Raw genomic sequence first — 25,849 nt, 5'->3', positions numbered from 1 at the left:
GAGGTCTCTGCATCGAAATTTACCTAATCTCTGCAGGTTTGGTGCAATGGGGACTTTGGATGGAATTTAGCTAATATCTTGATTATTATAACTGAGTTAGAAATGACATCTTAGTCTCATATGTTGGGCTATTTACATACTGCGGCTATGTTGTGACCATTAGCTGATATTAGACCATTTACTCTAACCAGCATCGTATTGCATCACGTTTACATGAAATCAGCTATTGGGAATATATGCTGCAATTTATTATTACTATATTTTTTTTTTCTGTGACTGATTTGTCGCTATTTGCATTATCAAGAGAAAAATAAGCCATTGCTGCTTTTTGTCTTACGGTCATTTTGAGTTTTTTTGCTTTTTATATTATATTAGGTATATTATGGTAATCCCTATGTTGTCAAGGTTTTTTCCCTGATGAGCCTGTGCAAATCTGTCAGGTGAAATGCGTTGGAACTTTTGGTTACATTGGTGATTTTAATATATTTGGGTTCCTTTATATACACCGGATTGTTTTTTGGTTACTGTGGAGCCCTGGGGTGTAATATCCTACCCTCTTTCATGCACTATCACAATTTTTTAGTTTTTTCCCCTCACTTAGGTAATGTAGGGTCCGGCACCGTGGTTGAGGCACCCTGTTAAGGAGGTGGGTTCCTCAAAAGGCAGGGACAGAGGGACGGACATCTTTATACTAGTGGGCACCTTCCCCCTCCCACTTTCCATCTAACCGCCTTATTTATATTTATTATATCTTTGGAACATCTATAATCCGCTAAATTTTTGGTACTACCCGCACTCTCTTTATATATTATCTAAGATAGTGTTTTCTATATTGGCTTTACCAGCTTCTAATCTAAACTCTGATTACCAAGCGGTGGGTTATTACACTCCTGGGCTCCTAGCAATATTTTTTGTGATGTACTGTATATAATTTTTTGCCACAACCATATTTTGGATTTATTTATATTTTTTGTAATATGTTTTAGTATACAACATAAAGGTTACGTTTTAGATTGTATTGTTTGTATCAGGAGGATTTTTTTTGGGTGATTCTCTTGCTAGAATATCCTTGTGACTAATATCTTGGAATATATGGACTACAAACATCTATGCAGCCCTAGGTCCGTGAAATATTCCTGCACTAGGCATAACAAAGTATATTTGATTTACATATAGGAAGGAATAAAGAAGACCTTGATTTTTTTAGATGCACCTGTTACCAGGATCACGTTACTAATGCCCTAGAGAAGAAAACTTGACCATGGCCCTACCTAGGAGCTCAAATTCTAATCGAAGAGGGGAAGAATGATCAAACTAACTAGGTCAGAACCAGGTGAGCATGTCAAAGACAAAAGGATAAAATAACATTACCATAGTCAATAGTCAAAACCAGGTTCCAAATCAGGAGGTAACGTCAAAATCCAACTCAGAGTCAGATACCAGGGGAGGGTCAGCAATACACTAATGGTCAAATACGGGGAGGGAACATTAGAGGCAAAACCAGGAAGCAAGGAAAACTCAGAAACAGGCAAAAGTTCAGAACACAAATAAAGAACAGCTGTCTCAGTCTGCCACTATTCAGGAAGTGTGGGATGCCAGCGTTGAGTCTGACTGGCCTGCCATCCCAGCTCCCTGATAGGAAACTGATGACTACGTGGCCACAGAGGTATTCAGGATGGCACCACCAACTCTCCCAATCCAGCTAACATAGATACACAGACTGTCACTTCACAAGTCAAGGGTGGCAACACATACATGCCGTCCAGTGGCGGTGCTAGGAAGTAGAATTAGAACAGACTTCAATAATACGCAATGATACTAGACACAAAGCCTCCTGCACTCACCGCTGAGTAATGGACTTGATGCTCCTGCAAGGAGGAAACCTGTGGATCAAGTCTCAGAACATCCATGGGCGCTCAGAGGCGACTCTGTCGCCTCTGAGCGCACATGGATGTTCTGAGACTTGATCCACCGGTGTCCTCCATGTAGGAGCATCAAGTCAATTACATAGTGGTGAGTGCAGGATGCTTTGTGTCTAGTATCATTGCGGAAACTGATAACTAACTGACTGAGTGATAACTGACTAACTGCTGACTAACTGACTGAGTGATAACTGACTTATTGATGACTGACTGAATGATAACTGACTTATTGATGACTGACTGAATGATAACTGACTTACTGATGACTGACTGATAACTGACTAACTGATGACTGACTGAGTGATAACTGACTAACTAATAACTAACTGATGATTGATTAACAGATAACTGACTGATAACTGACAAACTGATCGATTAACCATTCCCAGGCTATCAAGTTGCACATCCCCCTGCCTTCTACGAGTCCTCTATGTGCATTACAGAAGACCCAGGAGCTGTTTTATGAACCTTTTATGTCTCTATCTGTAACTTGTTGAGGCGCTAGGATAGCCGCAGGGTAATGTCCAGTTATAGCAGCCTTCAGCAGGTATCACACAAACAATTCCTACAGCTTCCTAGTAAAGAGGAACATTCTGTTTCTTTTCTTTTGTATTGTCTTTGCACATTTATGGTATGATAATACTAATACTCTATATAGGCAGACTAGATGGGCCGGCTGGTGTATATACCTGACATCAATATTGTGTATTTGCCTGTGATGGCTGCCGCCCATCCTTATCATACGATTTGCATTCACTCTGTGTTCTAAGTTAGTGTACCAGATACCAAGCTCCGGCGGAGTGACTCCTAATTACCGTAAATATTGGCTTCAGGGCTGGAGTTCTAGCAATAATATGGTCCAGATGATCTTAATTTCACTTTCGGTGTATTCTGCATGTTTAAAGCACAAGGTCACCCTTCCAATAATTTGCCAAATGCAAATAAGTGTAGACCTTAAAGCAGGGACATTTTTCTATTCAGAAAGCAATTTGTTATGTGTTTTGTGACTTTGTGCTGAATTTTGCTGGTTGCTAAATGATCTGTCGTCCTGTCCAAAATGTGCCTGCAGTAGCCCGAGCAGTGACAAATGACTTGTATTTATTGCTCTTTATAATGAGTATTATTCTCTTCTGGCGGAGGGGGGGGAGGGGGGGGGGGCTCTTTAAATGTTTGCATCAAGTCGCACTGGTTTGCTAGGCGTTGATGATATATGTCAAGTCATCAGCAAGGGAATTGCCTAAGGCACTATAGCAAATTGCTACAAATATAAAACACACACATGCTGCAACATATGAAATACTCCTAATAAACACCGTAAGCATACATCAAATACACTGACAATAGGCACATGTCCACCAAGGAGCGCAGTCTATTCCCAAATAGGTTTACAGAACATCCCTTTAGAATGGAAAGGTTCTATCATGTGACCCAGTGGACGTCATGCATCCCGGAGTCATATGCACAGCATATCAAGTTGTGTCTTAAAAACGGTGCAATATTTACGTTCCCGGTGTGATTGTCTGGTTCTATTTACAGGACTAATAACTTACCTGATGTTAATCTAAGTATAATATTGATAGACTGAAATTACAGAATAATAATACAGTGACCCCCGACCTACGATGGCCAAGACATACGATAATTTCAGCATACGATCACTCTCAGAGGCCATCGCATGTTGAAGGCAGCATCAACATACGATGCTTTTGTATGTCGGGGCCATCGCATAAACGGCTATCCGGAAGCGCAGACTGCTTCAGCTGCTACCGGATAGCCATTTACGGTGCCCCATGTGCTCCGGTGACGATCACTTACCTGTCCTCGGGGCTCCGGCGCGTCCTCTTCGGGATCCCCTGCATCGTCGGTGCTCTCCATCGTCGTCATCACGTCGCTGCGCACGCCGTCCCATCATCCAATAGGAGCGGCGCGCATAGCGATGTGATGGCGACGACGGAGAGCGAGGATGCCAGGGAAGCAGAGGCCTTGCCGGAGTATCGGGGACACCCCAGGGCTGGAGGGCGACATCCAGGGCAGCGATGACGGTCCAGAGCGGCGGGGACAGGTGAGTACAACTTCCTCTAACAGTGGTCTACAACCTGCGGACCTCCAGATGTTGCAAAACTACAACACCCAGCATGCCCGGACAGCCGTTGGCTGTCCGGGCATGCTGGGTGTTGTAGTTTTGCAACATCTGGAGGTCCGCAGGTTGTAGACCCCTGTCCTATACTTTACATTGCACGGATCCCTCAACATGCGATGGTTTCAACAAACGATGGTCCATTTGGAACGGATTACCATCGTATGTTGAGGGACCACTGTATTAATAATATGAAACATATTCCGCAGCACTTCACAATTCTGGAGGTACATAAACAAACAATAAGACATAATTACACACTAAGGGGGTCATTCATTAACAAAGGCGACTTATTTTCGCCTGTGTGACACGCTAGTGTGTGCCATGTAGGCGCAGATGGTCGGCATTTATCAGGATGCCGGTGTCTGTTGATATTAAAGAGGTATTCCAGGAATAAAAAAACAGGTCTTTTTTTTTTTTCAAGGACCGCTCCCGGTCTGTCTCCAGGTTGGGTGTGGTTCTGCAGCTCAGTTCCAATGAAGTGAATGGAGCCAAGTTGTAATACCACACCCAGAGTGGACACAAGGAGGGCGCTGTCTTTAAAGGGGTATCCCCGTGGAAAACTTTTTTTTTTAAATCAACTGGTGCCAGAAAGTTAAACAGATTTGTAAATCACTTCTATTAACAAATCTTAATCCTTCCAGTACTTTTTTAGGGGCTGTACAATAAAGGGAAATCCAAAAAAGAAATGCATTTCCTCTGATGTCATGACCGCAGTGCTCTCTGCTGACCTCTGTTGTCCATTTTAGGAACTGTCCAGAGCAGCATATGTTTGCTATGGGAATTTTCTTCTGCTCTGGACAGTTCCTAAAATGGACAGCAGAGGTCAGCAGAGAGCACTGTGTTCATGACATCAGAGGAAATGCATTTCTTTTTTTATTTTCTCTTTAGTATACAGCCCCTAAAAAGTACTGAAAGGATTAAGATTTTTTTTTTTATTAGAAGTAATTTTCAAATCTGTTTAACTTTCTGGCACCAGTTGATTTAAAAAAAAAAAAAAAGTTTTCCACGGGAGTACCCCTTTAAAAGAAAAAAGGCCTGTTTTTTGTTTATTCCTTCGAATACCCCTTTAATGCTAATGTTCAGGCTTCTTTCACACTACCATTGTGACATTACAGTGTGATGTCCGTCCAGGAGCCTGGGAAGAATCGGGGGAGGAAAAATACATCATGCTACTTTTTTTTCTCCCACTACTCCCGTCAAAAAAAAAAGGGCCTGATGGACGTTTGTAGGTGGAGCACAATGTCAGTGTGAAAGGGGCCTTACAGAGCACACTTGTCCTGTTGTGGCCCCTGGTCCATGCTGTAGTGGCTGTTGCGCAAAATGTTGCACAACAGAAATGTGTAAGTTGTGTGTGCACCTAGGAAACCACACCCACAAAAACCCACAAAAAATATCATTCTCTCCGGCGAAAGTTGCATCATAAATCTATACAGTACCTATACAGTACCTAGATGCTACTATTAAACAGTATAAGTTCCAAATAAAAATGCTTTAGAGTGCTTAGTTATACAGCCTACAATGCCCAAATAAAGATGCAAAAAACTACTCAGACAACTTTGCTACATACTATACCAATAGCATTGCTATACAGAAAAATACCATAGTGCAAATAACAGTATTTAGTGCATTTAGTACTCAATGGCCAAACAAGCATCTTAGGGAACATCAGAATGATCGGAATCCGTACAGAACATTATGAGGACAATATCCGCATGATCCTAACATCGATGGACTCGGCACTGATGGCTTCAGAATAATTCCAGACGGAGATCCCTCAGTATGAACCTAGCCTTATTATTCACCTCTAATATATCTTGCAAAGACTTAGCTCGGGATCCAATCATTACTATTGTTATAAAAACTGTGCAAAGGATAGGGGATAAGATGTCTGATCGCAGGGGTCCCGCCGTTGGGGACCCCCGTAATGTCGGCTGCGGCACCCCAGACATCCGGTGCACGGAGCGAACTTCGCTCCATGCCAGATGACTGGTGATGTTGGGCGGATGCTCGTGACGTCACGGTCACGTCCTGCCCATGACATCATGGCCAGGCCCCTTAATGCAAGTCTATGGGAGGGGGCTAGATGGCCGTGGGGGTCCCCAGTTGCACCCAGCATTCATGTAAAGCGTCGGATGCAGCACCGGTGTGCCGGAGGCTCGGGCTGTCACGGCCACACCCTGCTCGTGACGTCATGGCCACGACCCCTCAACACAAGTCTATGGGAGGGGGCGTGATGGCTGTCCTTTGAATAGGTCTAGGGGCAGAGTTCCCCTTTAAACTAACCATGAGTCCTTTCCATGATTGCTGGAAACACTTATTGAGCTCCTACTTATTGAAGGGACTCATGGTTTGCACTGGATACACATTGGGGGATTAATGACTTGCTTGCACACCATCATATTAATGATGTTTTAATAAATAAGGAAGAATTGTTGCCCCTTCCTACTTTCCGACATTTTTTTAGATCATCATTTTGCATCTTTGACTTTAAATATCCCAACTTTTTTTGAGATTATGGTTTTGATTTAATGTGAGTGGCCATTGACCCTACTGCTGGGCATTAGTGTATAAGGGTAGTGATACATGCACAGTATGCATGGCTACTCACTTTACATTTGCTCTTGTACCTATCCCGGTAAATGAACTGTACTATACAGGTGATTATTGTCGCATACAGGGTATGTATCACCGATCGCAGTACATGAGCACAGAGTCCAGCGATGTACTTTTTGTGGTGTGCTACACACATAACGTACCGGACCATAGACACAAAGAAGTGTGCCACCGATCAAGTTGGCAGCCACTATATGGGGAAATAAATTTACGCAGCTTTTCGCATTGCGGTGTCACCACACCCACGATGTGAAAGGGTTAAGTGACCAAGATTGCCCGGGATAATTGCCTCTATTTATTAAAGCCCTAGAACTCTCTGATTGACATGCCTTAAGTGAATTTATGACAATATATATATATTTTTTAATGAAACTCTAAATGTTATTTTGTCATCTTTTGTCATGGCTGGAATAAGACGAAAATTGGAAAATCTAAATTCTGCTCAAGAACAAGCCTTTGGTACATTAGTAGAAAATGAATTAATCATGATTAATGTTATTACAATGAACACCAAATGAATCTGTAATGACTGGGCACCTGTGTTCATTTTTCTAAGTCTTTCAAGTTGCTAATGACATTTATGTCTTGATTCCTAATGGAACAGACACACGGGAAGACGTGTACACTGGAAAGTCAATAGGAAACAATATAAACCACACAAACAAATTCATTACTGGCATCAATACTATTGTACCATGAGACCCACAAGGGCTGTGTTCTGAAGGCACAGTGAACACTCTCATGTATCAATACTGCAAAGAAGGTGCTTAAAGGGGTACTCTGCCCTAGACATCTTATCCCCTATCCAAAGCGACGGGACCCCGACGATCTCGGCTACGGCACCCCAGACATCCGGTGCACGGAGTGAACTTCGCTTTGTGACGCAGGACTGGCAATGCCGGGCGGAGGCTAGAAACATCATGGCCACGCCGCGCTCGTGGCGTCACTGCCACGCCATCTCAATGCAAGTCTATGGGAGGGGGCGTGACGGCCACCACTCCCCCTCCCATAGACTTGCATTGAGGGGGCGTGACCATGACACCACAAATCTCTGAAGCTGCACCCAACCCTTTAAATGAACACCAGGTGCAGCAGGGAGATTGTGGGGGGCCCCAGCACCGGGATCCCCGTGATCAGACATCTTATCCCTTATCCATTGGAAAGGGGATAAGATGTCTAGGGGTGGAGTACCCCTTTAAACTATCTGCTCTATAATCAATGACTTATCACTTCATGTTGATGTTCTTATACTGCCTTCTTTCTATTGTGAGCAATATTGAACTGTTTTGTCCATTTCAAGTTTCTGAATCTGCACATGAGACTGGAGAAAAAAAGTGATATATAAAAATATACAATGGGCAACATACTTGACGCATTGTAACATATGGATTGGCAAATCTGAATATGCAATTTGTGACTCAAGCTAAATTGTTTACATATTTGTAATTGCCGTATAGTTATATATGTTTAGTATGCAGTACTGGCACAGTGCCACTGAACACATCCTTGTTACATGAAAATATAGTGTGCACTAGAGCCCTGGGCAGGACTGTTTTTTTAAATACACTCCCACCCGCTGGATAGGTGACCATTACCACCCACTCCCACAACATGTGTGTCCAGATTCCACAAAGATTTTGTTACAGCTTTTAGAAAAAGCCCCCCTCCCCCGTGCCATTTTATCAGCCCCTTGTGCCATTTCATCAGCCCCTTGTGCCATTTCATCAGCCCCTTGTGCCATTTCATCAGCCCCTGGTAACATTTTATCAGCCTCTTGTGAAATTTCCTCAGCCCCTTTTGCCATTTCATCAGCCCCTTGTGCCATTTCATCAGCCCCTTGTGCCATTTCATCAGCCCCTTGTGCCATTTCATCAGCCCCTTGTGCCATTTCATCAGGCCCTTGTACCATTTCTTCAGCCCTTGTGCCATTTCATCAGCCCCTTGTGCCATTTCATCAGCCCCCTGTGCCATTTCATCAGCCCCCTGTGCCATTTCATCAGCCCCCTGTGCCATTTCATCATCCCCCTGTGCCATTTCATCAGCCCCTTGTTCCATTTCATCAGCCCCTTGTGCCATTTCATCACCTCTTGTGCCATTTCATCAGCTCCTTGTACCATTTCATCACCCCTTGTGCCATTTCATCAGCCCCTTGTGCCATTTCATCAGCCCCTTGTGCCATTTCATCAGCCCCTTGTACCATTTCTTCAGCCCTTGTGGCATTGCCATTTCATCAGCCCCTTGTGCCATTTCATCAGCCCCATGTGCCATTTTATCAGCCCCTTGTGCCATTTCATCAGCCCCTTGTACCATTTCTTCAGCCCTTGTGCCATTTCATCAGCCCCTTGTGCCATTTCATCAGCCCCTTGTGACATTTCATCAGCCCCTTGTGCCATTTCATCAGCCCCTTGTGCCATTTCATCACCCCTTGTGCCATTTCATCAGCCCATCAGCCCCCTATGGTACTACAGAATTTTGCAGGACCCGCTGTATGTTTTGTGACTGCCTGCTCCCACCCACAACAACCTCATTAACCTGCAAGTACTCTTTTGGGGCCTAATCCCGATACAGGGCTCTCGTGTGCACCTATGTTATCATAAGGCAGTGTTCACACAGTGTTAAACCGCTAACAAAATATAGACATAAATAGGAATAAAATACATGTGTATTTTAACATAATAATGTGAACAGTAAAAGGTAATAAAAATGTCTGTGAAAACAATGTTTAAAAAAACGCGGCCATAATTCCAGCATTAGACGTACAAAAGCTTTTATGTCTTTTGCTATTTATTTGACACTGTGTGAACTTAGCCTAAGGGTCCATTCACAAGGCAGGATCTTTTTGGTGAATCATAAGCCAGAAGTGAAAACTCGGCACTGCTCTGACCAATCTCTGGGCTAGTATCAGGATATGCCCCAGTGACCAAGCAGAATACCTGCAAAACGGGACCCATGAGCTCCCCGGAGCTTCATTCTTCTTCTGCCCTCCCTGGCCCCTTAGGCACATCATTGAACTCACAATAAACAGCTGTTTGGACCACAATTTTTGGGGTGAGTGCATTACTTTCATTCATTCATTTCATTTGACAGGATCTTTTTTAGGTTTCCCTCTGTGGTGGAATTTTTGCAGTGAAATTTTCGCAGACGATTACATTGACTTCATTGGGGTCTGCTGTAAAAAAAACTACAGTGGGAAACTTGCAAAAGACCCGTCCATGTGAACATAGTATTTATAATCAAAATCAGGAGTGAAATCAACACAGAAAACTATATTTAAAAAAACTATATTGGAAGGATTTACCCCTTTTTCTGTGTTGGTTCCACTCCTGGTTTTGATTTTAAAATACTAAGCAAAATAAATTTATTTTTTCTGCTTGTATTTTTGTTTATGAGCAGATTTTTTTATTTTTTGCAGCCGCAATTTAAATATCATAGCAACGTGTTCCAGAAAATGTTAAATATGTCTCAAATGTTACGCTGTGTGAACCCAGCCAATGTGTGAACAAATATGTCGCCAGTTATTTATATTATTTATTTTATTTTAACAGATTTAAAACTGCCTTAAAGGGGTACTCCGCCCCTAGACATCTTATCCCCTAGCCAAAGGATAGGGGATAAGATGTCTGATTGCGGGGGTCCCGCTGCTGGGGACCCCCGCGATCTCCCTGCTTCACCCGGTGATCCTTTAGAGCATCGGGTGCAGCACCGGAGGCTCGTGACGTCACGGCTAAATCCCGCTCGTGAGGTCATGGCCATGCCCCCTCAATGCAAGTCTATGGGAGGGGGCATGACTTGCATTGAGGGGGCATGGCCATGACATCACAAGCAGGTCGGGACTGTGATGTCACGAGCCTCCACCACACATTGCCAGTCATGCAGCACGAAGTGAAGTTCGCTCCGTGCACCGGATGTCTGGGGTGCTCCAGCCTAGATCACGGGGGTCCACAGAGGCGGGACCTCCACGATCAGACATCTTATCCCCTATACTTTGGATAGGGGATAAGATGTCTAGGAGCAGAGTACTCCTTTAAGTAAAAAAATTACAAACATACTGTTCAAGTAGTTTGAGGGTAAGGAGAACAACTATTACCAAAGAATAATAAGTCCCAACTAAAATGTGAGACCACAAAGGAAAAGAAAAAATGTTTCAGCGCAAAACTTAAAACTTACCCTTTTGCGTACAACTCCCATTTTCATTTCTGTATCCTGTAAACAAAATAGAAAGAGAACTATTAATAATATAGAATTTAGACAGTCATTCTATGTTTGGTCCTATATCAGGGATACATAGGATACAATGGACTACAATATATATTGTCAACATAATTTCTCATCAAAGTACTATTGCTTGTAGATTGTAACCTCTAGAGCGCCATTTCTCCCTATTTATCAGTCTATATCAGTGTACCTCAACCAGGGTGCCTCCAGCTGTTGCAAAACTACAACCCCCAGCATGCTCCGCCAAGTGATGAGAGAGGAAAGGGAAGCCTTGATTTACCTTTCAAGGACAGTGTAGATGAAGGAGGCAAACTGTTGGCTATCCATGCATGCTGACAGTTGACTGGAGGAATCCTGGTTCGGAAACACTGGTCTATAGCTGGCCGCTCTTTATTCACTCAAGTGGTAATTGACCTCTGTTCTTGTGATCATTGGGGGATCCCAGTGTACACAAAAGTGTTAATAGTAAAGGGAACTTCCGGCTCCAAATACAAAGGGAATAACTTATGACCCCATCATAAAAAAACAAAACATATAATTCCAAATGCAACTAAAAGACCGTCCTTTATAAATCATATGCATTCATATTTTTTTCTTCTGGGGTTCTGAGGTTTTTTCTAATAACTATATGACAAACTTTGAGGACGATTCTATAGATATATTGTTAGAATTTCCAAGAATATGTGAAAGTGTTACCAAGTGTCATTACAATTAACACAATAGTTTAGCTTCTATTCCAGTCTATTCCAGTTACACAAATAACTCCAGATGAAGTATCGCGGCGCCGTAGTTGGAGAACAGGGGGAGCTATCAACACCATAGATGCGTGATCAGGATTGATCACGGCATCTATGGGGTTAATGCTGCCGGGACCGGAGCGATCGCGGCCCCGGCAGCTGCGGCGGGACTCTGGCTGTGATTGACAGCCAGGTCCCGCCACCGATCTCCTGCACTGCCCGCAGCAGTGCCGGAGATCACTAGGACGTATGCATACGTCCCAGGGCGTGAACGTGTTGGGTGCTGTGACGTATGCATACATCCTACAGCGGGAAGGGGTTAAAAGAGTACTCTAAAGGGGGGAAAACTTTTCAACAAATCAACTGGTGCAAGGAAGTTGTACAGATATCTAAATTGCTTCTATTTACAAATCTTAATCCTTCCAGCACTTATCAGCTGCTGTATACTCTAGAGGAGATTATGTAGTTCTTTCCAGTCTGTCCAAACCCCAGGGCCGAAGCCCGGGGTAACATAACCCTATATATCAACCCTAAAATATAGCTTTTATTAGTGTCATTTAAAATAAACCCCAAGGTGATGATTAAAACTGATACTAGAACAGGATAATGTGTGTATAGTGGTATATGAACTCAGAGAACACCTGCCAACACCATTGTAACAGCGAAACATGTCGAGGTTGGCATGTTGTTTGGATTTTAAGGACACTTAGACAGGGGTGATCTTTGCGGTGAACTGCAGGACCGCATTCAGTTTAAATCAAGAGAGGTGTTCTCCAAGTTCATTTACGACAAAACACACATTACCCTGTTCTAGTGTCAGTGTTAATCATCACCTTGGGGTTTATTTTAAATGACACCTAAAAAAGCTATAATATAGGGTTGATATGTAGGTTTTTTTTTTTGACCCCGGTCTTCGGCCCTGGGGTTGCGATATATTGTGGCTTTTGCCCCTAACTACCCTTAGGGTTGTTTTAAGCCTTTCCAGTCTGACCACAATACTCCCTGCTGCCACCTCTGTCCGTGTCAGGAACTGTCCAGATCAGGATAGGTTTGCTATGGGAATTTGCTTAAACTTTGGACAGTTCCTGACATGGACAGAGAGGTCAGCAGAGAGCACTGTGGTCAGACTGAATCTAACTACACAGCTTCCTCTGGAGCATACAGCAGCTGATAAGTACTGGAAGGATTACGATTTTTTAAATGATAGCAATTTACAAATCTCTATAACTTTGTGGCACCAGTTGATTTTAAAACATTACATTTTTTATTTTTCTGGAGTACCCCATTAAAGTGTTCAGGCTCACGTAGCCTTATACTTTACAAAAGGCAAGTAATAGGAATAATCGCGTCCCTTTGACATTGCACTTTCGGAAAGTTTTCAAAAGGTACTTGATGTTTTGTCCAGTCCGAGACAGACACTTTTTGGGAATCAAATTCTTGACTTGACAGACTGAGGTTGGGTGTGAAATGGGGTGACATTGCCGGCACTCGGCAGAGTTTATGAAGGGCAAACGCCATCACTCTCCGGGATGGCAGCTTTACAATAGCCTCTGAGCCATGCAGCATCCCTGAGGATAATCTGGGCCCTCCTGTTACAATAGAAGCTTTGTAGAAATGCAGTGCAGCTGCAAATGTTCGCACAGACTCATTATAATATAGATGATCTCCGAATAAATGCAGTAAGTGCAGAATATGCAAAACCGATCATTCGTCCGTAGGCGCAAAATGGAGGGGGGGGGCAAATTTTGTTAGGATCAGCAATTTTCGATGTCAATATCAATATCGGAATGGTTCTGCTGCCCTTTAATACGGTGATTCCATCCCGGTTTTAATGAACCCTAAGAACGTCTCATGTATTTATTATGTGGTGTGACCCTGACTGTGTATATGAGTCCTAGTATCTGTCACAGATGTCCTTGTGACCTCCCTAGGGACGACTTGCCAAAAATGCCATTGAGAGATGAGCTGAATCTAGGCACCTGTCAGCCTATTGAGTGGTGAATTATGGACTGTGCTAATAGATACGAGACCCCCCCGGCCCAGAAGAAGAAAGGGGTCGGATTCAATTAGGAACATGTTTATTACGACTCATGTTGTAAAGCTGTGATACTTATTTAGAATGATGGCCACCGGCCCGCTGTATCCCTGATCGCTACACATGGAGACATATTGACAAAGTTCTAAAGTGTTTTGCTGCAGTGTTTTCCAAACGTCGCGACTCCAGCTGTTGCAAAACTACAACTCCTAGCATGCCCGGACAGCCTTCGGCTGTCCGGGCATGCTAGGAGTTGTAGTTTTGCAACAGCTGGAAACACAACATTTGGAAAACAACAATAAGGCTGGGTTCACACCACGTTTTATTAAATACAGTTCCTGTATACGGCTGGGAGGAGGGGGGGCGGGGCTTAATAGCGTCACCCGCACTCAGCCGTATTCGGGAACCGTATTTAATATATGTCTATGAGCCGACCAGAGTGAACCGCAGCCTCCGGTCGGCTTCGTTTTCGGCCGTATGCGGTTTCCCAACCGTAGGCAAAAACGCGGTTGACCACGCTTTTGCCTGCGGTCGGGAAAACGCATACGGCCGAAAATGAAGCCGACCGGAGGCTGCGGTTCACTCCGGTCGGCTCATAGACATGCATTAAATACGGTTCCCGAATACGGCTGAGTGCGGGTGCCGGAATTAAACCCCACCCCTCCTCCTCCCAGCCGTATACGGGAACCGTATTTAACAAAACGTGGTGTGAACCCAGCCTTACTGCAGTTTTTTTTCGCATACGTTTTTTAAGTTTAAGTACTGTCCTAGAGACACAGCAAAAGACTTTTGTTCAGACCCTCGCTGATCAATAGATTGCTCTTTACTTCCTCGCTGGCTTCCTTAGGCTATGGTCACACGCCAAAATTTAGAAAATCGCACTCGAAAATTTCACAAAATTCCGTGCACATTATATGCAATAGGAATGCGCTGTTCCATTCACACATTTGCAAATTCTGCCACGGAAATTCCTGATTTTGGATTCCGCACAATTATAAGACGTGGAATTCCGCTCAGTGCCCCATTGAAGTGAATGAGACTCTGTGTTCGAGTGAAAGTTTTGAAATTCTGCTCAAATATGTGCAAATTCTGCATTCTGCTTTTCTGCATGGAATTTTAACTGAAAAGCAGGATTTCATAGCCTGAGGCTGTTTCTTCTTCTTCTTTTTTTTTTTTTGGCCCAAAAATACACAAGAAAAATCTGCCACAAAAAACACCACAGCATTTTCTGTGTTTGGCATTTTTTTTTTGCTTTTCAGTGGAAATTGCATTTTTGCTCCCTGATGTTTTTTTTTCAAAATGTGTTGGTTACCAAATAAAAAAAAAAAATAAAAAAATTATAATAATAATGCATAGAAAAGGATGCAGTAGTGATGGAAAACAAATGTATTTACCAAAATTCATATTTCTTATAAAGAAATTTTTATAAATTTTTAAACAGGGAGCAATTTATGTGGACGGGCAGAGCACAAAAAGTGTAGCCGACAATAAAAAAAATTTTGTGTGTGTGTGTGACAGATCGCCCCGGGTGTCACTCCTGACACCCGATGCAATCATCCATAATATAGCATACGGCTCTATACAGTGCTCACATCTCGGCACTATACTAAGGCCAGTGATGTGAATAGAAATTTACATCACTCATTCATATTTTCTGCCCAGAGTGGGGATTGGCCGGATGGTGGCAGCCAATCACCGCTCTTCTGTGGGAAATATGAATGAGTGCGTGGCCGGCCCAAATACAGAGCAGAGATGCAAGTGCAGGAGAAAGCCGCTCCGCATCTCAGGGATGAAGAATGAAGGACAATCGCAGTGGGTGTCAAGAGTGACACCCGCTGTAATCTGTCCTTAACTGCTCCACACTCTGCTCCATGCTGGGAGCTGTAGTACCTGCATTAATAGACAGACACCCGTTGCGATCCTTCTATATAATGTATAGATGTGGCTGGCTGCTCTTCTATGGTCCCCTGCACTGACGTATAAAAACACCTATTCATATTTCCCACAGAGAGTTGTAATTGGCTGGAACCATCCGGCCAATCACAGCTCTCTGCGGGAAATATGAATAGGTGTTTATATATGGCAGTGCAGGGGACCATATTAGAGCGTCCGGCCACATCTATACATTATACATAAGGATCGCAATGGGTGTCAGAAATACAGGTACTACTACTCCCATCATGGAACAGTGTGTTCCATGCTGGGAGTAGTAGTACTACCTAAATTTTTTTAAAAAAAGTAAAAAAACACATGCACACTACATTTTTATTATTGTCGGCTACATTTTAAGTGACCTGCCCGTCCACATAAATTGATCCCTGTTTTAAAAATTAATAAAAATTTCATTATAAAAAAGACAAATTTCGTTAGATACTATTTTTTCCATCGCTACTGTATCTTTTTTATTTACTTTTTTTTAATGGTACCCCACAAAATTTTATAAAAAAAAGTATCTCCACCACTTTTTTGGATCGCTAAAGTCCAAAAAATAATAAAAACCGCCTGCAAAAATGCCAAAGTTAAAACCCACATATCATTTTTCTTGGCATTTTTTTTTACTCCCATAGACTTCTATGGGAAAAACGCCATAGGCTCAACATGCTGCGACTTTGCAAAATCGCCAAGGAGCTGAAAAAGCCAAAAAAGAGTGATAAAAACGCCAAAAGGATTAAAAAACACCAAACTGAAAAACGCAAAGTTGAAAAATAATTTAGCGATTTCTCTCTGATTTACAGCAAACATCTGGATGCAGTGTTTTTTCAATGAAAAAACGCTATGGGGGCAGTTATTGCTTTTTTTTTGGAAAAGTAGAAACTAAGCCTTACTGTCTCACTGCAAGATATGTTCTCTATTTTAAGTCGATGGAGCCCATCCCATGTAAGGAGACAGAGATCGCAATGAGATAGGGAGAGAGGCATTCAGCTGCGTGCTTCTTCCAGTTCTGCGTAATTATCAGTCTGGGTCTGAACACCCAGATACCAACCAATCAAAGCTTTTTATGTATGTCAAATGTTTTATAAAAGTGACAAGGACACTTTAAATAATGTAGAAGGAAGAAGGGATTCCTCACATAGCACGCGAACACCTACAATGGGGCAAAAAAAAAAGTATTTAATCAGCCACCAATTGTGCAAGTTCTTCCACCTAAAAAGATGAGAGAGGCCTGTAATTTTCAGCATGGGTATACCTCAACTATGAGAGACATAATGAGAAAAAAAATCACATTCTGATTTTTAAAGAATTTATTTGCAGATTATGGTGAAAAAATAAGGATTTGGCCACCTTCAAACAACCAAGATTTCTGGCTCTCACAGACCTGTAACAGAGTCGCCTCTGTCCTCCACTTGTTACCTGTATTAATGGCACCTGTTTAAACTTGTTATCAGTATAAAAGACACCTGTCCACAACCTCAAACATTCACACTCCAAACTCCACTATGGCCAAGACCAAAGAGCTGTCAAAGGACACTAGAAACAAAATTGTAGACCCGCACCAAACTGGGAAGACTGAATCTGCAATAGGCAAGCAGCTTGGTGTGAAGAAATCAACTGTGGAAACAATTATTAGAAAATGGAAGACATACAAGACCACTGATAATCTCCTTCAATCTGGGGCTCCACGCAAGATCTCACCCCGTGGTGTCAAAATGATCATGAGGGGACCTAGCGAATGACCTGCAGAACGCTGGGACCAAAGTAACAAAGGCTACCATAAGTAACACACTATGCCGCCAGGGACTCAAATCATGAAGTTTACTAGAGAGCATTTGGATGATTCAGAAAAGGATTGGGATAATGTCATATGGTCAGATGAAACCAAAGTAGAACTTTTTGGCAAAAACTTAACTTGTCGTGTTTGTAGGAGAAAGAACACCATACCTACAGTGAAGCATGGAGGTGGAAACATCATGCTTTGGGACGAGGACAATTTATCTGTTTAAAGGAAAGAATGAATGGGGCCATGTATCTTGAGATTTTGAGTGAAAACCTACTTCCATCAGCATGGGCATTGAATATGAAACATGGCTGGGTCTTTCAGCATAACATTGATCCCAAACACACCACCTGGGCAATGAAGTAGTGGCTTCATAAGAAGAGTTTCAAGGTCCTGGAGTGGCCTAGGCAGTCTCCAGATCTCAACCCCATAGAAAATCTTTGGAAGGAGTTAAAAGTCTGTGTGGCCCAGAAACAGCCCCAAAACATCACTGCTCTAGAGGAGATCTGCATGGAGGAATGGGCCAAAATACCAGCAACAGTATCTGAAAACCTTGTGAATACTTACAGAAAACATTTGACCTCTGTCATTGCCAACAAAGGGTATATAACAAAGCATTGTGATGAACTTTTGTTATTGACCAAATAGTTATTTTCCACCATAATTTGCAAATAAATTCTTAAAAAATTAGATAATGTGATTTTATGGATTTTCTTTTTTCTCATTATGTCTCTCATAGTTGAGGTATACCTATGATGAACATTACAGGCCTCTCTCATCTTTTTAAGTGGGAGAACTTGCACAATTGGTGGCTGACTAAATACTTTTTGCCCCACTGTATACATCATGAACGTCATAATGCTAAAGGCCTAATCCAGTTTGGCTAGTCAGTCATGCAAATTATCATACAATGCATCTCTGAATGCCCTGCCACTAAACTGGGTTCAAGAATCCATCCAGAGGATACGGTAGACCCTATAGCCATTGCATAAAGAGAACCTGTGATAAGTCCCAAATAAATAAGGCTCAGGGTTTATGATTAGGAGGCTGAGGAGGTGTAAATCATATTTAGGGGTGTGATTATAAAGCGCATAACCACACTCTAACATTTATACCCCATTTTGAAGCAATGTTCCCGCCCATCTGACTACTCAGGGAAAAGTACAGATGTGAAATAGATAAACCCCCATATCTTGGAATCTGGAAGTGAGTGCATCAGGGCCACATTAACACAGGAGCTGATGGATCTTAAGCTCCAGGCCTCTTCCTGAAAATAGGCCCAGCTGCCCCCACCCCAAAAGGGACGAAATAAAGGGGCGTGGCTTCAGAGAGGAGAAATTTTTTTAGAATAGATGATAAATGTCACTTTTCGGAAAACTCCTCTATATAGATATTGGTGACATTTCCTTTGACTACAACAAGTCTAATGCCTCAGAGAGCCTTTACATGGCAACATGGTGTCTCTCCTTCCTTACCGCAGAGACTCTGGTGTGTTGTTCATATGGTGTATCCTTACAGGACCCTATTATGGAGATATCCTCCTATAAATGCTAAACCTGTATGGCAGACTAGTGGCATAATGCATTATCGTTGTTGCACCCCACAGACTTGTAAAAGCCATATGTATGAATTATTCTACACTTCTTATCTGTTAGTGATTTTGTCCAGACATGTTGTTCAGAAGAACTACACACAGAATACAATGGGGCATCCTATAGGGACTCAAAACCTTCGCAATTCCACATCCATAGACTAGATCCAAAATCACAGGGAGCTAATTAACCGCACTGTAATTGGGGGCTTTATTTATGTCGCCGGAGAACCCCTTTAAGATGTAATTACATTCCTCTACAGCCCTGAAAGTGCTTCAACTTTAGAGAGAGAGATTCAGAAGAAAGCTGCATCCGGGGCTTTGAAATAGTTCATAATTATACTGTCCACAATGTAATTAAGTTTAATTAAGACATAATCACTGCCCTTGATTTAATGGTAGGAAGAGAATGGCAGAGTTTCTGTAAGGATGAAATGCATTAAAGTATAATTTCACTGATTACTGAGTTATACATCATATTGTGGAGTGGTAATGGCGGCATTGTGGTAACGTACAATGCGAGAAGTATAATATAGAAGACTTTTCAAAAAGCCTACCCTCCCCCCCATAGGTTTAATTGCTGAGGGACAAAACAGTAACATATAACACAAAATACACTCCCATTGTCTATTCAATGTCTCCTTCTCAGAATTTTTTTCTTATCGCCCCCTAAGTTCATGACCCTAGGTCCAGCAGCATATAACATAGATCAGTGGTTTCAAACTGTGGCCCTCTGCTGTTCAGGAATGCTGGGAGTTGAAGTTTTTCAACATCTGGAGGGCCACAGTTTGAGGCCACTGAAATAGATCAAAACTCAAAGCATACCTGTCATTTCAGGATAAGCTGCCCTCTGTGCGTACATGAGATGCAGCACTTTTTCTCATATACAGTATTTTTCTGAAGATTTCTGCTCTGCAGGCTTCATCTATAATTTGAAGTTCTCCCAGAGCTGGTGGGCGGAGCTCCTTCCCCCCCCCCCCCCCCCCTCCATAGACTTGTATTGCTTGTCTTGCAGTCACAGGACAAAGCTGAGCTGATTTTTGGAGAAGCAGACTTGAGTGGCAGGGTGGGAGGGGTTTGGGGGGGGGGGGGAGTTTGATAACCCACAATGCAACACGTTTCAAAGTGTTTTCATGCCTAAGAAAGTGGTCAGCAAGTACCATGAAACGCATTGCATTGTCGGTAAAATAAATGGAAGTTTCCTTTTAGCTGTTTGTCCTCATCTCTAAAGCGCCTACAAAAATTCTGCATTTCGTTTGGGGGGATTTTATTGGATTTGGTTTGACATCTCAACTCAACAGATTGCTGATGTACACCTGCCATGGATGGCACAATCATGATGTAAGTGTTAGGACTGACTGGGGAAGACAGGGAGAGAAGAGCCCGAAACTGACCTTAAAACATCTCTCCCTGCCTACTTGCCCATCCATCCTAACTGATGGATCGACAACTGGGCGCCGTTCCCTTCCTGCGCTAAATTGCAGAGGAGTAAAAACACATATACAAGGTTGTCACAGGCCAGAAACGGAAAACTACTAGACAACAAGATATACAAATACTAACAAGGCAGAATATAAACAGGCAAACTGATACAGGAACATAGGACACTGTTCACAAACAGGTACAAGTACAAATCACAAAGATCAGATAAACCAAACAGGATATAAATATAGGACACTGTTCCCACTGAACACAAGACTAGGAAATGGATGAGTCAAAATAGACTCCATGAACAAATAAGGAAAAAGCTCAGTAGACAAAGGGAATAATCAATACCCTCAGAGTCCCCTACACAAAGGTAAAAGGGATCTATTGCTAAACAGGAATAAACACAATACCCCAGAACCACCAGAAGACACAGGAATATCTTGATACTAGAATGCAATCTCCCACAGTCCACCATGGAGCACGGAGATCTCTTGCTCTAATTCTCAATTCCCCAGAGTCAACATGGACAGGTAACAGGGATATCTTGGTACAGAAACGAATACAAGAGAAAACATAGTGTTTACAGATACATAACAGAAAGGATATACAAATCCTAAAACCGACTACTCAAACACTGATTAGATCTACTATAAGCATGCTACATAACCATGGCTAAAACCCAGAACATACCAAGTGCATGCTAAAGCAAAAATAGTAGAATTAAAGCTCAAAGAGTGTTTCACCAAGAGCTCCATAGCAGCATGTCAAGCAAGTAGCAGCAAGACAAGATGTCAATCACCAGCTCAGAAGCTAGACTGAGAAGGTATTTTCTAGACACACCCGCACAGACATTGGGTGAAAAAATTAACTATTTCCTAGCCAGGAATATAAAACTGTTCAGACCACCAAAATCAAACGGCAGTCTGAACATAACCCAAGACAGACATTACAGTAAGTGAAGCCTTATTTGTTTTAACAAAGAGTCCCATGCAGAAATGTATGGACCTAGAACACAAGTAATTTGTTTAGAGGTCAGTGTATTCCACTAGTCTTAGCACCAAGTTAAAATAGATATTCGGGATGGATAAGTTCAAGGGCTGTGGATATATATTTAACCCCTTAACGACCATGGACGTAAATGTACATCCTGGTGTGGTGGTACTCAGCACACCAGGACATACATTTACATCCTGTGTCTGACCACGAGCATCGAAGCAGTGCTTGCGTCATACACGACAGGTTGTAGCTGCTAGCAGCAGCCGAGGGCCCGCCGGTAATGGCTGACATCCGCGATCGATGCCGGCTATCAGTACAGATCACAGCATCTGCAGCAATGCGCATGTTAAAATTGATGATCGGATTGCCCGCAGCGCTGCCGCGGAGATCCGATCATCTGTAATGGCGGACGGAGGTCCCCTCACCTGCCTCCGTCCATCTCCCGGTGTCTCCTGCTCTGGTCTGAGATCGAGCAGACCAGAGCAGAAGATAGTCGATAATACTGATCAGTGCTATGTCATATGCATAGCACTGAACAGTAGTAGCAATCAAATGATTGCTTATACTGAAAAATCCCCTCCCCCAATAAAAATGAAAATTTTCAGTTTTTCCCATTTTACCCCCAAAAAGCGTAAAACTTTTTTAAATAAACATATTTGGTGTCGCCGTGTGCGTAAATGTCTGAAATATAAAAATATAATGTTAATTATCCCGTGCAGAGAACGGCGTAAACGTAAAAAAAAAAAAAAAAGTTCCAAAAATGCTGCTTTTTTGTCACATTGTATTCCAAAAAAAAATTATAAAAAATTATCTAAAAGTTTTATATATACAAATGTTGTGTCGATAAAAAGTACAATTAGCCCTCATACCGCCCTATATGTGGAAAAATGAAAAAGTTATAGGTGGTCAAAATAGGTTGATTTTAGATTACTGATTTTGTACAAAAAGTTTTAGATTTTTTTTAAGTGGAACAAAAATATAAAAGTATCTAGCCATGGGTATCATTTTAATCATATTGACCCACAGAATAAAGAACACATGTCATTTTTACCGTAAAGCGTGAAAACGAAACCCTCCAAAATGTGCAAAATTGTGGTTTTCATTTACATTTCCTCCGTAAAAAAAATAGTTTTTTGGGTTTGCCGTACATTTTATGCTAAAATGAGAGGATTCATTAAAAAGTACAATTGGTCACACAAAAAACAAGCCCTTATATGGGTCTGTAGATGGAAATATAAAAGAGTTATGGATTCTAGAAGGCAAGGAGGAAAAAACGAAAACGCAAAAATAAAATTGGCCTGGTCCTTAAGGTTAAAATGGGCTTGGTCCATAAGGGGTTAAGTGAAATAGCTTTTAATAAGTAGATTAAAGTAAAATTTGAATGCTATTTTCTCTCCTTACTGGTGAGTTGATATGAGGGAGCACATAAACATAGAACCTATGTCACGTCTGGTATAGAACAGTGCAGACCTGAACTTGACCCAAATTACTGTCCCTATCTACTTAGGTGATTTGCCCCAAATAGCAGCCCCTACCTGGGTGATTGTCCCTACATTTCCCAAAAGCATGGGGTGTTAAAGAGGGCAGGTCAGCAATATATGGACACATTAGGAACCAAATCAGCAGACGACGGTCTAACCAGGGACAAACCAGAAAGTCAAAACCTAGATGGGAGCATAGTACCAAAACAGAATCAGAAATAGAATCAGAGCAAGCAAGGATCAGCCCAAGAGTGCAATGTAGTACAAAATCAGGATAAGCAAGAAAAAAATAGGAGGCACCTAACTAACACAGCTGAGTCTCAAACTGCAATGCAATGGAATTCTATGGAATGAATCGGTACAGAAAATGCTGAAAATACGGTGGTGCGTGGACATCCAGAAACACATATAAGCAAATAAACGAAGAAAATTAATCCAGCAACTCACCGCAATCATAGGTGATTCAGCGTGGTGCGGCCGCCATGGATGTCCGGGATGGTGGGGGAAGCGCCTCTGAGCTTCCCGCACCATCCCGGACATCCATGGCGGCCGCACCACGCTGAATCACCTATGGTTGCGGTGAGTTTCCGGATTCATTTTCTTCGTTTATTTGCTCGTAGTACAAAATCAGCAGGCAAGAGAATAGTCAGGGAACAGGCATATAGACAAGAAGGAGCACAGGGTAACATGGGCACAGGGGAACAATATTTAAATATTTTCAGCTTCCAGAAGGTGTGAGCACCTGCACTGCAGCTGACTGTCCCAGGCCAGGTGAGTTTGTAAGACCTTATCAATAGTATCTTTTTGCACCACTCAATGACACCTCAAAAAATGGCTAAACCAAATCTATACTAAAATAAGGGCATTCATATTATTTTGGGAAAAACCTAGAACAAGACAGAGGACCGTGGACCAAGATCCAGCAATATCTTTAATTAATCTCACATTTGCAGGCTACGGCTCGGAGATGTATGCATGACTCATTATGATCGGGATGATTTACCATGTCTAATTCTAATAGCTCTTGTTATATCAAGAGATAAAACTGAGAGCGGCAACTAATTATAGCTTATTGCTCCGAGGTATTGTTTCTTATGCTAATATTGTGTTACATGTAATATATAGTGGAGATTAGTTACCATGCGCTGTGCTTTCTTTTTGATTCAGCTACCATTAATTCTATATCAAAAGTGGTGCAGAGTGATTTATGGAATCTGGTAACATGCTATTGGATTTAGTAAAGCCATATGTCAAAACTAGTGCAGAAATGTACTCTGTAGTATGGCCTTGCTTTTTTCTTATTTCGGCTACTAAAAATAATTATACGTGTTGAAAAAGAGAAATATAGGCCAATGCATGACAGTATGGTAATAATATATCAATGCTTGCTGGTTTCCCTGGGCACCGCACTCTGCTTAAAATACAACAGTTTGGGGGAAGAATATTACCCAACAATATAAAACAGAACATACTGTACATATGTAGCGTACAGCAAACCAAGGAGCAAACATTAGGTGGGTTTGTTAGAAGAGATTCAGCGCCAAAGTCCATTCCTGTCCAGTAGCTAAAATCAATTCATATTTATTTAAATCATTGAAAACCATTTAAACCACATCATTGGAAGAACAAAAACTGCCTATGCATTTGAAGCCTCGGAGTAAAGATTAAATCATTTTAACAAATTGGACAAGAATGGACAACAATGCTGGGGCTCTCCTCCACTTCATTTTCCAGGCATTGTATTCTTGACTGCAAATTTAAAGGGGTATTGAAGCTGTATACATCTTATCCCTTATCCAAAGGATAGGGGATAAGATGGATGATCGCAGGGGTCCGCCGCTGGAGACCTCCGCAATCTCGGTGCCACCACGGCATTCTGTGCCAGGCGCTGCCTCCATCATGATTGGAGACTATAGACACGAATGGAGGGGGTTTGGCCGTGACATCACATCCTGGTCTCGGAGGCAGCGCCTGGTACAGAATGCCGGGGGCTGCACCAAGACTGCGGGGGTCTCCAGTGGCGGGACCCCTGCGATCATCCATCTTATCCCCTATCCAAAGGGTAGGGGATAAGATGTATAAAGCTGGATACCCCTTTAAGTACCTTCCTGCACCTCCACCCATTGGAGGAGTATGTTTTGCTGCTTTTTATTCTTAATTTGTATGAAAACTTAGTCACCGATTCTGAGAATGAAGAGTCCGCAAACTTTTTTCTCTGCACATCACCTCAACCACCCAAGAATGGGGCAGTGTTGCAGCTCTTTGCTCAGCCGGGTGGCTCGGAGTGCTGCTACTCATGCAAAACTTGAAGCTCAAAATCAGCACTGTAGCCCTGTTATTCAGGATCATTGTGGGCCCCACAAGTAGGAATCTCACTAATGATGAAGTGATAACATATTCAAGTGATACATCATCACTTTATAAGATGGAAATAACTACTTATGAGTTGTCCGAGACAAGACAAAATTGATTTTCAGAACAATATCTGTCCACCTGCTGTTGTGTTTTGGTGCCATTCACGTGAATAGGACCCACCATGAAGGATAGGGGATAATAAGCAGAGCAGTGGGCATCCAATCACAATAAAGGAGACATAATTGTTCCCAGAATGAATAGTGTGGGCAGCGCCTGTCTGCCTGGCCATCGCTGCATTCATCGTCTGTGGATAGACTCAAAAATGCTTGGTGGCCCCATAGAAAATACATGGAACAGTGGCCATGCAGGCACGGGCCAAACCGTTCATTCTGGTGCCAATCTGCTTGTTATCCCTTGTGATCTAGGAAATCAAAATAAAGCGGCAGCACGCAGACTCCACCACGGCTCTATTCAATGTTTATAGGACTACTCAATATATCTAAGGTTGGCGGATAAGTATCTATTGTGGCAAAACCCCATTAATGTAGAGAATAATGTAGAGAAGTTCCTCATATATACACATTTGTATATATATATATATATATATATATATATATGTGC

The 25,849-nt window shown here is 42.4% G+C and overlaps 1 protein-coding gene across 2 annotated transcripts in view; it reads right to left on the bottom strand.

Annotated features, from left to right (window-relative positions):
- The window catches only part of ADARB2 (adenosine deaminase RNA specific B2 (inactive)), a 718,056-nt gene that overhangs the window by 419,736 nt on the left and 272,471 nt on the right, over positions 1-25,849 (bottom strand). For both annotated transcript variants that reach the window (XM_056519506.1, XM_056519508.1), the window contains one exon: positions 10,843-10,878. In XM_056519506.1, the coding sequence (XP_056375481.1) occupies positions 10,843-10,878 (36 nt within the window). The remainder of the gene's footprint in view (positions 1-10,842; positions 10,879-25,849) is intronic.

Source organism: Hyla sarda, chromosome 5 (genome assembly GCF_029499605.1).
Source record: "Hyla sarda isolate aHylSar1 chromosome 5, aHylSar1.hap1, whole genome shotgun sequence".
Lineage (NCBI taxonomy): Eukaryota > Metazoa > Chordata > Amphibia > Anura > Hylidae > Hyla > Hyla sarda.
Note: the sequence above shows the minus strand (reverse complement) of the source record. Positions and strands in the feature narration are given on the sequence as shown.